Raw genomic sequence first — 16,271 nt, forward strand, 5'->3', positions numbered from 1 at the left:
TACATCCATACATTCTATGGTCATACACAAGATTTATTGGGAAAAGAATATTCTATGTGGCTTGTATAAGAAAGACAAAAAAATGCTACATAACTTGAAGCATTAAAAGTTATATTTTTTTACACGGGATATCATTTTTTAAAACATGTGTGGAAACATAGAATATCTAGATGTACATGCGAATTTTAAATTCTAAATTATTAATATTTTAAAATATATTTTTACATAATGGATTTATGTGCACCCGAGAGCCGAGTTAGATTTTCCATGCTATTGGGGTTCACGCTGTTTGTCCGTACGTCCAGATTGTTCCTCGGCCGAGCAAAATGCAGGTAGAAATGTTGGCTACCACCATTGGGGCAGGTCGTGGTATCGATGGAGTAGGACACGTTACCTAGGGCTTAGTAACAAGGCAGAGAATGTAAAATACACAGTGACACTCGGGTCCAACGGAACCCTTTACTGTACGGGTTGAATATTCGTATTTTCGGATCTCAAAAAGTTGCAAATAAAACTTTTGCATGTAGAGGATGTATGTATGTACATGCGTGCATTTCTTATACTCAAATTAAAAAGTATGCAGCTTAGGGAAAAGTGATAAGCTTCAGATGAATAGTCTAATGAAAACTCCAGCTCCTAATTTTTTTATAACTTAATGGTCGAGTAACTATGTACTGGCTCCGTCCTTAAATAAGTGGACGTTTAGTTCTAATTTTTGTCTACAAAAAGTGTATTTCTAAATTTTCAATACACTTTAAGGTAGATAAAATAGTTTCTCTCTCATCGCACGTGAATTAAGCTAATAACATCTAGTATCACTTAATCTCCTCCTTTCTACATGCACTTATATGGTCCACGACAGAGTAAATTTATGCTAGAATGCACATGAGTTGAGAGAGAATATAAGAAAGTTATTCTTGGCAGAGCAATTGAGCGACGCATTCAATGTTTCACTTGTCAGCTGTACGCAACGCATATGCCACCACATTGAACTCAAGAACTTGCATAAAAATGGCCCGGCCGATGCGGGTAGCTAGGAGCCTAGGGGATAATAAGGGGCGTGCTACAGATAGTATGCATGTGCAACACTTACCATACCCACATGCCATCGCTGAGTCCGCCATGATGCTCTTGATCCAAAAAAAGGGTAGCATCTGCTGCTAACAATGTAGTTCTGCCAGACGTTGCATTGAAGCGTCAGGACTTGAAATCGAAGTGTCGAAATGAAACGTCGCAATGTGTTCGAGCTTCAGAATGCAATGCCTACCTGAATACATTCGCGAGAATTATGAAACTATAATGACGATCTCTCATTTTCCATAGATATGTGATCATGACTCACGACTAAACGGTCATAGATTTCTCTGGGTGAAGGAATTTCACTCTACCAGGAGAGGTATTCCCTCGTTGCTACAATGTAATGCATATAAGTTTTTACAAAAATCAACCCGATGTAAATTTGACCAAGTTTATTACAATACCAAATCGTTTGACTTCCATTGTAGTTAGTCAGAGATGAATCTGGTTTCGTATTTTAAATGTTAATATTTTTTCTACATAATTGGTCACACTTTAAATCATTTGACCTTCATTGTGGCAAGGAGGGAGTATATAGATCCATGCACTTTAAAAGATCACGCATATCCTTATCTATCTCTTAGTTATAGCATGCTCTCTAAGGGAGTGTTTTGTTGCATTATAGTAAGTTAACGCTACATGTGGGGTGGGCTAACAACATATGTGGCCATATGTGTTGGACTAACTACATTTTTCTAACCCTTTTCAAGGAATAAACACGAAAAACTGCATGGAACTAAAAAATGAGATTGCACTAAAAATTAGAACTTGGCGGAAACCTCCTCGTTTTCGAATGCCGCTATATGATAAGAATATGGATAATGGTGAAGCAATCCCTGCACCTAACTGAATTCCTTCACGGCCTCCATCTTCAACTTTATCTTTTGTTTCTTCTCTTCATCTTTGACTCATTGACCATGCCAAGACCATAGAGTACTTTTGATTAGTATTGGCTTGCTTTGCTTGACTTTTGCCGGCCCAAAACAACTACTTACCATGATTCATGATTGTCAACAAGATTAAGGAAGAAACAACGTTTGGGAATGACACGTGCAAACACTAAGCTACTTGATACCACAAGAGAATGCTTTTGTATGAACCCATGGCCATGGCTTAAAAATTGTATTAAAAAATTATAATTTTTTTCTTCATTAGTAAAAACGGCGTGTATTTTGCCTCGTTGAAATATATTTTTATGCCAAAAAGTAAGAATTCTCAAATTAAGGGTTTATGATTCAACCATGCTCATTTTTTCATGCATACAATTCAGAGAGTAAGCCTAGGGAAACTGGAGTTTATGTTTCAATAAAACAACATGCATATTAACAGGATACGGAGTGACCTCACAGGTAGCTTAGTATCGATGTTGCTTAAATCCTAAACTAACATAAAAATCGGCCACCATTGTAGATTCAGACAAGTAATAATTCCAAGTGAACAATTTAAGTTGGAAGACAATCTTGGTTAGCAAGCATCAACACAAAATGTTTTTCCTCTTCATCGAGTCTTCCCATGAAACATAGCATCATGGTCAACTTTGGGACGCTAGCTCGAGTTGGAGTGGAAGAAATTCACTTCACTCCACCTATCGACCTCTCTCACCAGCCGATCAAGTTAGTGTTGTGGTTTCTTTTGGGCTTGGTTGTGTTGTGGCTCCAGCATGCTTGTTGTATCGTGGTTGCTATATTAATATGGCGGGCGAAAGACTATTTCGATTAGGATCAAGCTAGTGTTGGCGAGCAAATTATGAGGCCTCTTAGTCTAAAACTTTTTAGATGCCTTGTCGGCGCGTTCATGCATACTGCTTCGCTTCGGATCTGTAGGATCGATGTCCATTTGGTCCGCATTCAAGTCCAACAGGTAGGTGCATATATACAAGGCAAATATGCTGGGGTTCATCACGTTGCCTGCAAGTACTTCATCTTCAGTGAAGCGTTTGCGTCTGCAGCATCTCTGAAAGAGATGAGCACGCTCAAGTGTTTCCCGCACGGTCTGGCCATGCCGGCACCGGCGCATCCAAGCAGCTGGTACGTCCGCACGGCTGTATTCATCGCGCACACATGTAGACGAGGTCGTCATGACTCATGAGCAAGGTGATGTATGCAGGTATGGGAGCCGGGTTGCGAGAAGATCCGGTGGGAGATGGGCCAGCAAAGCCACCGTGACGACTAGTTTCGAGCGCACCATGGCGGGGATGGCGCCGGCCCCTGAGCAGGTGGAGACGATGCGGTGTCTGGGCTTGGGAGGATGGGTGGAGGAGCAGCTTCTGCCGCTCCTCGCCCCGGTGGAGGACGCGTGGCAGCCCAGCGACCTGCTCCCCTGCTTCTCCCTCTCTGCAGCAGCTGCAGCAGGCTCTACCGACCAGCAGCAGCCGGCGATGACGATGACGACGGAGGAGCTGCAGGCCCGAGCCGCCGACGTGCCGGACGACATGATGGTGTGCCTGGTGGGCAACATGGTGACGGAGGAGGCGCTGCCGACGTACATGTGCATGGGCAACCGCGTGGCGGGGTCCTGCGACGAGACCGGCTGCAGCGACCTCCCCTGGGCCCGCTGGCTCCGCGGCTGGACGGCTGAGGAGAACCGCCACGGCGACCTCCTCAACCGCTACCTCTACCTCTCCGGCCGCGTCGACATGCGCCAGGTGGAGCGGACCGTCCACTACCTCCTCCGCAACGGCATGCAGATGCTCAGGCCGTCCAGCCCCTACCACAACGCCGTCTACGGCGCCTTCCAGGAGCGCGCCACCTTCATCTCCCACTCCCGCACCGCCAGGCATGCCGCGCGCCACGGCGACCGCTGCCTCGCCAAGATCTGCGGTGTCGTCGCCGCCGACGAGAAGCGCCACGAGACGGCCTACGCCAAGGTGTCCGCCAAGCTCTTCGAGGTCGACCCGGACGGGATGGTGCGCGCGCTGGCCGCCGTCCTGCGCGACAAGATCACCATGCCCGGCCAGCTCATGACCGACGGACGCGACGCCGACCTCTTTGCACACTTCTCGGCGGTGGCGCAGCGCGCCGATGTGTACACGGCGAGGGACTACGGCGACATGGTGGAGCACTTCGTGCGGAGGTGGAAGGTGGCCGACCTCGCCGGGGGACAGCTGTCCGGCGAGGGACGCCGCGCGCAGGACTACGTGTGCGGGATGCCGCGGAAGATCCGCCGGATGGAGGAGCTGGCCCACGACCGTGCGATCAAAGCCGCCAAAGAGCCCGAGTTCGCTAGGTTCAGCTGGGTCTTCGACAGGTCCGTTTGCATAAGAGCCTGATCCATGCATCCATGTACTCCGCACGGTCTTGCGGACTACTTAATTCCGATCCATAAATAACAAGCAGCAACATCAGCGGCAGGATGAGGAATCGTCGTCGTAATAAGTAACCTAAGCTTTCTACCCAACCGTGTTACCTACTTTTGATTCGAGTTGAGCCAGTGAAGTCGAGGAAGCTATTTAGCTTCCACCTATGCAAATTGTATGCGTTTGTTGGTTTGTTCAATCTAGCCTTCGACTATTTTTCCGAACAGAGGGAGTAATCATCTAGTCGAGCTAAGTTTGTGCAGTAAATGAACTGTATAGATTTCGTGTGCACTCCATGGTAATGTGTGTTAGATTTAATCTTGTTACAAATTCGGTTTAGGTTATTTCCTTTATACTGTCACGTTAGTTTTATTCCAAGTAGAGTCCAAGTCATGGACGAGTGGTCGCATGGATCCTAGTTGTAGTACATGCAAACTACATGGGCCAGAAGTGTGCTACGTTCACGCTGCGGCCAGGTCTTAGTTGTTAAGATTTGTACCGAGTCCTCCGGCACGTTTCATTGCACGTGGGATGGCACGCGCTCTAAGTGGATCGTGGCGGATTTAGCGTTCTAAGTCGATGGAATAAAAGGAAGAGATCAGAAAAGACGCTGGATTAGCGCGTCGCCAAAACCTGCCCCCTCTCTGTTTCCTGTTTGTCTGTGTTCTTCAGTTTTGAAACTGAATCCACCATCGCGTGCATGTGTGAGTTGATCTGGGGCTGATCCAACAATTGGTATCAGAGCCTTAGGGTTCTTGATTCTCGGTGATTGGAGGCGGCGGTGTTGTTGGTGGTGCATCGGCGGAGGTGATCTGTGATGGGCGACATGACACCTCAGAGGAGCGGCGGTAGCGGCAGCGGTGGCGGAAAGTACACGCCCCCAGGTCGCCGCAGCAGCGGGGGCGATGATGGAGCCATCGTCGTCCGCCCAGCGTTGAGGAGCAGCAGCGTCCCCGTCCAGTACCCGCAGCTCACCGACACGAACTACGCCCTATGGGCCGTGAAGATGAAGGTGCTTCTCCGACCGTTCGGTGTGTGGTCGGCGATCGAAGGTGAGGGAGAGGTGGATGCTGACAAAGATGAAGCAGCGTTCGCCGCCATCTCCCAAGCTTTCCCTGATGCGGTCATGATGGCCATCGCGGGATGCAACACCGCGAGGGATGCATGGGAGACAATCCGGTGCATGCGCGTCGGAGAAGACCGCGTCAAGAAGGCGAGGGTGAAGCAGCTGAAGCGGCAGCTCGATCGTCTCGAGATGGGCGATGGTGAGACCATAACTGTGTTCGCGCAGAAGCTCACTATGCTAGTGAGCGAGATTAGGTCCCTTGGTGAGCAGATCTCGGACGAGGCCGTCATCGAGCGGTTGTTCAGTGCAGTGCCAAAGAGATTCGATGACATTGTCAACACCATTGAGCAGTGGGGCGATCTCTCCACCATGAGCATGGCTGAGGCTGTTGGACGCCTAGCTGCCTTTGAGGAAAGTCACTGAGGACGTCGCCGTGGGCGTGGTGACGACGATGAAGGTGAGAAGTTGATGCTGGTTTCTCGTTCCCAACTGGAGGCGCTGATCCTTAAAGAGAAGAAGAAGGGGGAGGGCTCCAGTAGCGGCAACAAGAATGACGACGATGGAAAGAAGAAGGAACGTCGCGGGAAGTTTGACAAGTCCAGGATTACCTGCTGGGAGTGTGGCGAGAAGGGCCATTTCGCCTCCGAGTGTGAGGCACCGAAGAAAGAGAAGGCACTACTCACCGGCGTCGACTTCGACGATGAGCCAACACTGCTGATGGTCGTGGCATGTGAGTTTGGGTCGGTGGTAGAGCATGACGTCGAGCCAAAAGAGAAGGAAGAAGTGGTCATGCCCCCTAGAGAATCCATGGAGGAGTTGCATGCTGCCAAGGCCGAGGCGGAGCGGTTGCGTGGCGAGCTGGCCGCAGCCGAACTGAAGTTGCACGCCATGTCCAATGAGTGCAGGGCGGAGGCAGAGATGGCATCAGTGGCCGTGAGCCGCGGTGGTGACTTATCGCTCCTGCGCGAGTGTGTGCGCTCCTTCGAGGAAGACACGAGGCTGGCGAGGGAGGAGAATGCCAAGCTGCTGGAGGTGCAGCATGTGCTCCGCGAAGAGAACAACGGACTGCGTGATCTCGTGAAGAAAGCAATTGCAGGAGCCATGCAAGCTAGTGCAGCAACAGCTGCAGCGACACCGGTAGCCACAACGCCGATCATGAAAATGCCAGAAGTGGATACACCAGCCGTGAAGGTGCCAGAAGTATCGCATGGAAACACATGGTATGGACGAGCTGAGTGAGCTTGTGCAGTCTGTGGAGAAGACGCGGAACATCCTCTCGCTGAATGAAGAAAAGGTCAAGCCCAAGCTCAGTTTCAAGGAGGGGTACAACAGTGAGCTGTGGTATGTTGATACAGGTGCTAGCAATCACATGTCAGGTTGTTCAAGGATCTTTACTGAACTTGATTTCAGTGTGAAGGGGATTGTTCGTTTTGGAGATGGTTCAGTGGTACAAATATGTGGCCGAGACACCGTCTTGCTCAGTTGTCCTAGTGGTAAGCAGCATGTGCTGAAGGATGTCTATTTTATTCCCAAGCTTAGGAGTAACATAGTAAGTTTGGGCCAGCTGGATGAAGAGGGATGCAAGTCTGAACTGTACAAAGGGTAGCTGAACATACGTGATGACTCAGGAGAGCTGTTGGTCGAGGCACAGAGAACAAAGAAGCGGCTCTACGCACTGAACCTGAAGAAACTCGTGTGTCTGCCGCTGGACGCCAACAAGGTGCAAGTACCAGGAGAGACGGTCGTCATGCATGGCGTTGGAGCTCGTCCTATGACACGCACGCGCACATCAACGTCCAAGAGAATCGAAGAGCGGTGATGCAGCATGCAGCGTTGCCGGGGTCGAGCCGGCATGAAGTTTCAGTGCGCAACTCAATAATGAAAGATGAGGGTAACAAGATTAGGAGGTGATTGTTAGATTTAATCTTGTTACAAATTCGGTTTAGGTTATTTCCTTTATACTGTCACGTTAGATTTATTCCAAGTAGATTCCAAGTCATGGACGACTGGTCGCATGGATCCTAGTTGTAGTACATGCAAACTACATGGGCCAGAAGTGTGCTACCTTCACGCTGCGGCCAGGTCTTAGTTGTTAAGATTTGTACCGAGTCCCCCGGCACGTTTCATTGCACGTGGGATGGCACGCGCTCTAAGTGGATCGTGGCGGATTTAGCGTTCTAAGTCGATGGAATAAAAGGAAGAGATCAGAAAAGACGCTGGATTAGCGCGTCGCCAAAACCTGCCCCCTCTCTGTTTCCTGTTTGTCTGTGTTCTTCAGTTTTGAAACTGAATCCACCATCGCGTGCATGTGTGAGTTGATCTGGGGCTGATCCAACAATGTGTGCCGTTCAGTGTATGTAATGTGCACATGTAGTGGATTGGGGGGCGGCAGAGCCTTCTTGCACTATGATATTTTGTTCGGTGGCGCATGACAGCCCCGGGCCCTCTCGGCCGCCAACGCCGCCGGGCCACGAAGCCGCCCCCCTCTCGTCGTCACCGCAAACACAGTAAGCTCCCAGCAACCTCCCGTGACTCGACTCGATGGTGGGCATCGTTTCGTGCGATCGCAGAGGATGGATCTCTCATCCGAAGAGGAGGATCAATTTGGTGGGAGAATTCGTCGATCCGCCTGCTTGATGCTTTGTCATCAGAGGTTGGATCCTCTTCTTTCCGCGGCAAGATCAGGTCGGGTGCGAGGGTCTCTGTGGCGGGAATCTGCGTTTTGGTTGGGCCGCCGGCTGTTGGATCCATTGCTCGTGATCATGGCGTCGCTGCGTCGCGTCCCACACCGCCCAACGCACACGTGTGTGATGTGATTCGAACTGGACCGAGAGGTGGTTCAATGGCGGCTGCTGGGCTCTAGCCCACTACTGTTCATCATGGGCTGCTCGGGACAAACGGAGACACAGATAAATTCCCTACATCGCCGATCTGATGCAACCCCAACTACTCCAGGGTCGTGTTCGTGCCTCATCCCACTGTGCCGAAATCCTCTTCCCCCACTCCGCCCACTCCTCCTCAGATCTGGCAGGGGGTCCGCTCCAGCGACACCAGATCCTTCGCTCAGGTTCTGACCTCTCCGCCGGTGATGGATCGCCGCTTCAGTGGCTCCCGCCGGTCTCCCCCAAGAAGTTCTCCTCCCAAGAACTATTTCGGGAATAGACCTAGGGTTGGATCGGATGCTGATAGGCGTGAAGAGTAGCGCAGATGGAAGGAAGAAAGGCATCGCGATGAAGTCTGGCAGCGAGAAGAGGAGATAAGGAGAGAAGAAGATAGGAGAAGGGCAGATCAAGGAAGATTGCACGATGAGGAGTGTTGCCGCGTCGAGGAGAGACGCAGACTGGATGATGAACGTCACAGAGAAGCCCCGCGCAACTCGGAGAGATTTGCAAGAGAGAGAGAGAGGTATGGCGGAAAGGAAGCGCAAGGAGGAAGAATCCGCCCGTGCTCGTGACCGGAGAGCGCACCGACCGGTGATGCAACCAGATCCGGCTCCTGCTCCAGCGAATTCGACTCGATCCATGGAGGCGAGTTTACTGATGACAGTTAATCCCTCTATCTCTGCACATAACACCCTGATTAGCTCAGTGCCTACCGACAATATTCCTTCATGAAGAGTAGCTGGGACAACTGCAATTTCTTCATCTTCTGTTCTGGAGCCGGAGGGGTCCTTTGTACCTCCGATGGTTGCGGTTTCTACACATGCTCCTTAGCAAAAAAATAGTTGTGAAAGATGTGGTGGCTCACAAATTTAGATATCTATCAGAAAAGGGATTCGTGGGAATACCGTGCCCCCTTCTTTGGTAGTGATGATTTTAGATCTGTGTTTTACTCAATCCCTGTCCCAGATACATGTAGCGGCCCAGGAAAAATAACCCTATTAGATTCGTCGTTGTTTTTGTTTTGTGCATCATCATGGCATCATGCATGCATCATATACATGTTTTCAACAAAATAAAATTATTTTTATAAACCCTAAAATTATTTTGTTTCTTTCTTATATGGGTGATCTAATAAAACCTCCCCTTCTCCTTCTTTTAATAAAACCCTAACCCTCTAATCCCCTTCCCTCCGGCCTTTTGCCTCTCGGCCCAACATCACCCGGTGGCCCAAGTCACCACCAGCCCACCTCTCATTCTCCTCCCGAGCCCATACCCCTTCGGCCCCCTCCATCTCCTTTTACCCCTTCGTCCTCGCAGAGCAGGCGACCGCCGGGGAGAGGGACACGCACATGGCGTGAGGGCACCATGGTCCTCTACCACCTGTTTCCCTCCCCTTTTATCCCCAACGCTGCACCCGGAAAACCCTAGCCTCCCTTCCTCCTCCCTTGCGCCGCCACCCTCTCCAACCTCCCCGTCTATTTTCTTCACGAACAAGGAGAGCCCAAAGCGTCCGCCTCTCGGACCACCATGGAGCCGCCGCTACGGACAACCCCGCGTCCATCCGAGAGTACCGGAAGATGCGCCTCCTCGTCCTCATCATCCCCAACCAAGGAATCGAACCGGAACCTCTCCAATCGCTCACAAAATCGCCGATTCCCTCTCGGACTCCGGCGAAGAAATCGTCAATTCCGGCGACCACCGTCCTCCTCTCGTCCGTCATAGCGCACGTTGAGCTTCGGGGTAATCCCGTTCACCTCCTGGACACCTCCTCCTCTTTTATTGCTTCGATTTCCGCCTCTCCTTTGTGGTGACCGCCGCCGTTCCCTACAGGACCTCGACGCCGGCGATGCTCCGGTGGGTTTCCGGCACCATGACGACGACCATCAGGTTCACCGCGCCAAGCCGTACGTCCGACGCTTTCACCTTCGTCCCGGTTCGCTCCCGGACGTCGAGTCCGTCCCCGACCAGAGCTCCCTTCCACCATGGTTCTCATCCCTGTCCTCCGCCTCTGTGTGCTTCAACTCGCCGCGCTCCCAGAACTTGACACGATCAGACATGTAGGATAATGGTCCGTCCCTTGATCCCCATGTAGCAGATCACGTGGTCAAATCCCATCAACAGTGATTTAATCCTACTTTTTTGTTCTCTGCCTGTTTAATCAGATCCAGCTCTTACTGGGCCTCGGCCCGTGTCCCCATCAGCTCCTTCGACGTCGGGCGCGCGACAGGCCGCTATCCGCTGCTCAGGTCCAGCCCTGTACCAGCCCGTATCTCTCTGTCTATTTTATTCTTTTGCAAATCTTGCTAAAATCATATCTCCTAATCCGTAATTCGGATTAAAATATATTTTATATGTTTTTCGATCAGAAAAACATGAGGAACATGCATATTCCATCCATTCATCTGTTTGCATCTCGCATCATGTCGTGCGGTGATAGTCGTGCATGTACACCTAACACATATACGTGAGTGTTTCTGAACACCGACTAGGTTTCCCCGCTCCGTTTAATATTGAAGTAGCTCACCCTTGCCATGTCGTGCCATGCTAATCAACACTTAACTTTGCCGGTAGAAATGCAACTCCAACCTAATTGTTTGTCCGGGGTTCCGATCCCGCTTAATTTGGATAAGATGCATTGCACCATCTATGCCATGTCATGCATATCATAATGAACATGCCTGGATCTTCTTTATCCGTAGTAGTAAGACTTGCATACGTTGTGTGTTCCAGCATTTGCTTCTTCCCGGATAGGATCACGAAGTGGTGTGGTGAGATGCGACAAGTTCTTCGGATGATCTTCGACAAGCTTTAACAGGCAAGCATTTCCCCTATACTCCTGCCCCTGCAGAAGTCGCTCACCTATTTTATTTTGCCTTCTCCCTCATGCTATCCTTAAGTTGCGTTCTTGTCACGTGTCCCTTCCACTTGTTACCTCAAGCAGCCCATATTGCCTCCACCAACCACCTACAGCTATTGTTTGGTTATTGGGTCTGCCTTGCGAGTCTTAGTGCATGCTATTGCTGTTTTATCTCGTTACCGTTAATGCTATCTTATCGGGTTATCTGTTGGGGAATCATGACACATGGTTTATGGTTATATCTGTTGAGGATATCATGGTTACTTGTTAATAGTTGTTAGCGGAGACATCGGTGGGTCAGTTGCTCGTTTTATGACGGCTCACTTGTGTTTCTTTAAACCTAGGACCCCGAGTTCTTGTTATCTGTTCCGAGACTGAGCGCTCTAACCACACGTGGGTATGCTTATGGGTCTCCCCTTGACCACTGCCGGAATCTACAGCTTTGTCCAGTGGCCACAACTAGTTTGTAATGTTTTACCATTTGTTGTTTGCGTGCATGCCAGCCTGTTACTTCTTTATTTTGGGAAGCCCCTGGGTGCCTTGTATCCCTTGTTTCTGGTATGCACGTATAGGTCGCGGAGCCGCTGCGAAGTGGTTTATCGCCCCAGTGTGTGTTTAAACCACCTAGTACGCTGGCGCAACAGCTAGGTCCGTTTCGGAGATACGGCCGGACTTCGATACGGGTTCAACTTGGTTAGGTGGCTTTCTGGACATTGTTGTCGTGAAGGAGAGTGCGAGCCGTGATATCCACCTGTCGTAAGTGGATCGAGCGGTGCGTGTGGGTACATTTGGGCAACCCCTGCAGGGTGTACATCTTATCGATAAGCCGTGTCCGCGGTTATGGACGACTTGGAGCTGTATGACTCGACCATAGACAACTTACACCTGCTGTTTCAATCATAATAACTTGCGTAGTAAGTTAGCACAACTCCCAATAATAAATGGTTAAAACTTGACAACCGTGTGAGTGCCTTTGTAAGTACCTCCTTGCGAGGGGGGAACATATCGGCTGTGTTATGTTTGCAGAGTATAGAATTGTTAGTTATGCGCTCTCTCCCTTCTCTGATTAGACGAATGTTGTAGAGCGTCTCTATAGGTTTTTAGTGCTTGCGCGTTGCCGCTTAACCCCACCATATTGCCTATGACGTTCCTCTTGCGTCCTCTAAGTCCCCTGCGTGCCTCAAGTACAAAGGACGATCGGTTGCCGAATGCTTATACGTCTTGAAGTCTTGTTAAGTACGAACCCGTACTTATTGCTGCTTCTACGGGATATAACCGGGCAGGTACGAAGATATGTTCGATGAAGAACGACGCTAGCAAGGTTACCCTTCCGGCTTGGCCTGGGCAGGGTTATGGACGCCGCTGGTTATCTTCAGGACTCTTAGTCCAATTTGTATCTTGTCCGTACTCGGATGTATTTGATCTTCTGTATGATTTGGATCTTTGTATGTATCTATTTGTATTCTTGACTCGTTGGAGTCGTTGTTGTAATATATCTGTTTCTTGTGGGCTCTATTGTAATCCTGTTGTAATGTTATCGCTCGTGATTGATTCCACCCGCATCGCGTGCATGCTTCTGCGTGTACGAGGCGCTTGGTGGTGCGTCTCCCAGAATCGATATCGTGCGGATTTCGGCGGATTCGCTGGGATCCTCATGGTACCGGTTTTGGGGCGTCACAAGTTGGTATCAGAGCATCAGGTTGACGGTACCCCACTAGTCCAGCCCTTAGGATAACCTTGCCAACGGTCGTTGAGTTTAGAGAGTCCAAACTATTTTCTAAAATTCGTTGGATAGTTCTGATTAGCTCTATTTTTCTCCTTACCTATATTCTTTATCCTCTTACCTATGCGAGTTTTGAGTCTTCTCTCTTATCTGAGTTTTCCGAGTCTTAGGTTCCTACGTGGGTTGGACGATCTATGCCTTTCACCTAATAGGTTCGATCTTCGGAGGATCCCGATGGAAGCGCATCATCAACGACAGAACAACGACTTCTTGTTGGTAGTGTCGACCGTTCTACATGGAGCAACAATTCTTGTTAGTGGTGTCGAGAATATCGACACGCCGCCTGAAGATCCGATAGTTCACCTCTCTCCCCCGTACCAGGACGTGGGATCTCGGGGCGCGATCCCTTGTTAGTGGTGTCGATTGTAGCGGCCCAGGAAAAATAACCCTATTAGATTCGTCGTTGTTTTTGTTTTGTGCATCATCATGGCATCATGCATGCATCATATACATGTTTTCAACAAAATAAAATTATTTTTATAAACCCTAAAATTATTTTGTTTCTTTCTTATATGGGTGATCTAATAAAACCTCCCCTTCTCCTTCTTTTAATAAAACCCTAACCCTCTAATCCCCTTCCCTCCGGCCTTTTGCCTCCGGCCCAACATCACCCGGTGGCCCAAGTCACCACCAGCCCACCTCTCATTCTCCTCCCGAGCCCATACCCCTTCGGCCCCCTCCATCTCCTTTTACCCCTTCGTCCTCGCAGAGCAGCCGACCGCCGGGGAGAGGGACACGCACATGGCGTGAGGGCACCATGGTCCTCTACCACCTGTTTCCCTCCCCTTTTATCCCCAACGCTGCACCCAGAAAACCCTAGCCTCCCTTCCTCCTCCCTTGCGCCGCCACCCTCTCCAACCTCCCTGTCTATTTTCTTCACGAACAAGGAGAGCCCAAAGCGTCCGCCTCTCGGACCACCATGGAGCCGCCGCTACGGACAACCCCGCGTCCATCCGAGAGTACCGGAAGATGCGCCTCCTCGTCCTCATCATCCCCAACCAAGGAATCGAACCGGAACCTCTCCAATCGCTCACAAAATCGCCGATTCCCTCTCGTACTCCGGCGAAGAAATCGTCAATTCCGGCGACCACCGTCCTCCTCTCGTCCGTCATAGCGCACGTTGAGCTTCGTGGTAATCCCGTTCACCTCCTGGACACCTCCTCCTCTTTTATTGCTTCGATTTCTGCCTCTCCTTTGTGGTGACCGCCGCCGTTCCCTACAGGACCTCGACGCCGGCGATGCTCCGTGGGTTTCCGGCACCATGACGACGACCATCGGGTTCACCGCGCCAAGCCGTACGTCCGACGCTTTCACCTTCGTCCCGGCTTCGCTCCCGGACGTCGAGTCCGTCCCCGACCGGAGCTCCCTTCCACCATGGTTCTCATCCCTGTCCTCCGCCTCTGTGTGCTTCAACTCGCCGCGCTCCCGGAACTTGACACGATCGGACATGTAGGATAATGGTCCGTCCCTTGATCCCCATGTAGCAGATCACGTGGTCAAATCCCATCAACAGTGATTTAATCCTACTTTTTTGTTCTCTCGCCCGTTTAATCAGATCCAGCTCTTATCGGGCCTCGGCCCGTGTCCCCATCAGCTCCTTCGACGTCGGGCGCGCGACAGGCCGCTATCCGCTGCTCGAGTCCAGCCCCGTACCAGCCCGTATCTCTCTGTCTATTTTATTCTTTTGCAAATCTTGCAAAAATCATATCTCCTAATCCGTAATTCGGATTAAAATATATTTTATATGTTTTTCGATCAGAAAAACATGAGGAACATGCATATTCCATCCATTCATCTGTTTGCATCTCGCATCATGTCGTGCGGTGATAGTCGTGCATGTACACCTAACACATATACGGAGTGTTTCGGAACACCGACTAGGTTTCCCCGCTCCGTTTAATATTGAAGTAGCTCACCCTTGCCATGTCGTGCCATGCTAATCAACACTTAACTTTGCCGGTAGAAATGCAACTCCAACCTAATTGTTTGTCCGGGGTTCCGATCCCGCTTAATTTGGATAAGATGCATTGCACCATCTATGCCATGTCATGCATATCATAATGAACATGCTGGATCTTCTTTATCCGTAGTAGTAAGACTTGCATACGTTGTGTGTTCCAGCATTTGCTTCTTCCCGGATAGGATCACGAAGTGGTGTGGTGAGATGCGACAAGTTCTTCGGATGATCTTCGACAAGCTTTAACAGGCAAGCATTTCCCCTATACTCCCTGCCCCTGCGAAGTCGCTCACCTATTTTATTTTGCCTTCTCCCTCATGCTATCCTTAAGTTGCGTTCTTGTCACGTGTCCCTTCCACTTGTTACCTCAAGCAGCCCATATTGCCTCCACCAACCACCTACAGCTATTGTTTGGTTATTGGGTCTGCCTTGCGAGTCTTAGTGCATGCTATTGCTGTTTTATCTCGTTACCGTTAATGCTATCTTATCGGGTTATCTGTTGGGGAATCATGACACATGGTTTATGGTTATATCTGTTGAGGATATCATGGTTACTTGTTAATAGTTGTTAGCGGAGACATCGGTGGGTCAGTTGCTCGTTTTATGACGGCTCACTTGTGTTTCTTTAAACCTAGGACCCCGAGTTCTTGTTATCTGTTCCGAGACTGAGCGCTCTAACCACACGTGGGTATGCTTATGGGTCTCCCCTTGACCACTCGCCGGAATCTACAGCTTTGTCCAATGGCCACAACTAGTTTGTAATGTTTTACCATTTGTTGTTTGCGTGCATGCCGACTGTTACTTCTTTATTTTGGGAAGCCCCTGGGTGCCTTGTATCCCTTGTTTCTGGTATGCACGTATAGGTCGCGGAGCCGCTGCGAAGTGGTTTATCGCCCCAGTGTGTGTTTAAACCACCTAGTACGCTGGCGCAACAGCTAGGTCCGTTTCGGAGATACGGCCGGACTTCGATACGGGTTCAACTTGGTTAGGTGGCTTTCTGGACATTGTTGTCGTGAAGGAGAGTGCGAGCCGTGATATCCACCTGTCGTAAGTGGATCGAGCGGTGCGTGTGGGTACATTTGGGCAACCCCTGCAGGGTGTACATCTTATCGATAAGCCGTGTCCGCGGTTATGGACGACTTGGAGCTGTATGACTCGACCATAGACAACTTACACCTGCTGTTTCAATCATAATAACTTGCGTAGTAAGTTAGCACAACTCCCAATAATAAATGGTTAAAACTTGACAACCGTGTGAGTGCCTTTGTAAGTACCTCCTTGCGAGGGGGGAACATATCGGCTGTGTTATGTTTGCAGAGTATAGAATTGTTAGTTATGCGCTCTCTCCCTTCTC

General features: G+C 50.0%; 1 protein-coding gene and 1 long non-coding RNA gene across 2 annotated transcripts; both read left to right on the forward strand.

Annotated features, from left to right (window-relative positions):
- The first annotated feature begins 3,039 nt into the window (after positions 1–3,039).
- LOC124656969 (acyl-[acyl-carrier-protein] desaturase 4, chloroplastic-like) lies at positions 3,040–4,345 on the forward strand. Its single transcript, XM_047195614.1, has 2 exons — positions 3,040–3,104; positions 3,184–4,345. The coding sequence occupies exons 1-2, from the start codon at positions 3,040–3,042 to the stop codon at positions 4,343–4,345; spliced, it is 1,227 nt and encodes a 408-aa protein (XP_047051570.1).
- A 5,986-nt stretch (positions 4,346–10,331) lies between these two features.
- Positions 10,332–11,205, forward strand: LOC124652194. Its single transcript, XR_006987630.1, has 3 exons — positions 10,332–10,388; positions 10,483–10,566; positions 11,051–11,205. It is a non-coding gene; the product is annotated as an uncharacterized LOC124652194 (long non-coding RNA).
- Positions 11,206–16,271: the final 5,066 nt, after the last annotated feature.

The sequence above is a fragment of the Lolium rigidum genome, chromosome 5, assembly GCF_022539505.1.
Source record: "Lolium rigidum isolate FL_2022 chromosome 5, APGP_CSIRO_Lrig_0.1, whole genome shotgun sequence".
NCBI classification, from domain to species: domain Eukaryota; kingdom Viridiplantae; phylum Streptophyta; class Magnoliopsida; order Poales; family Poaceae; genus Lolium; species Lolium rigidum.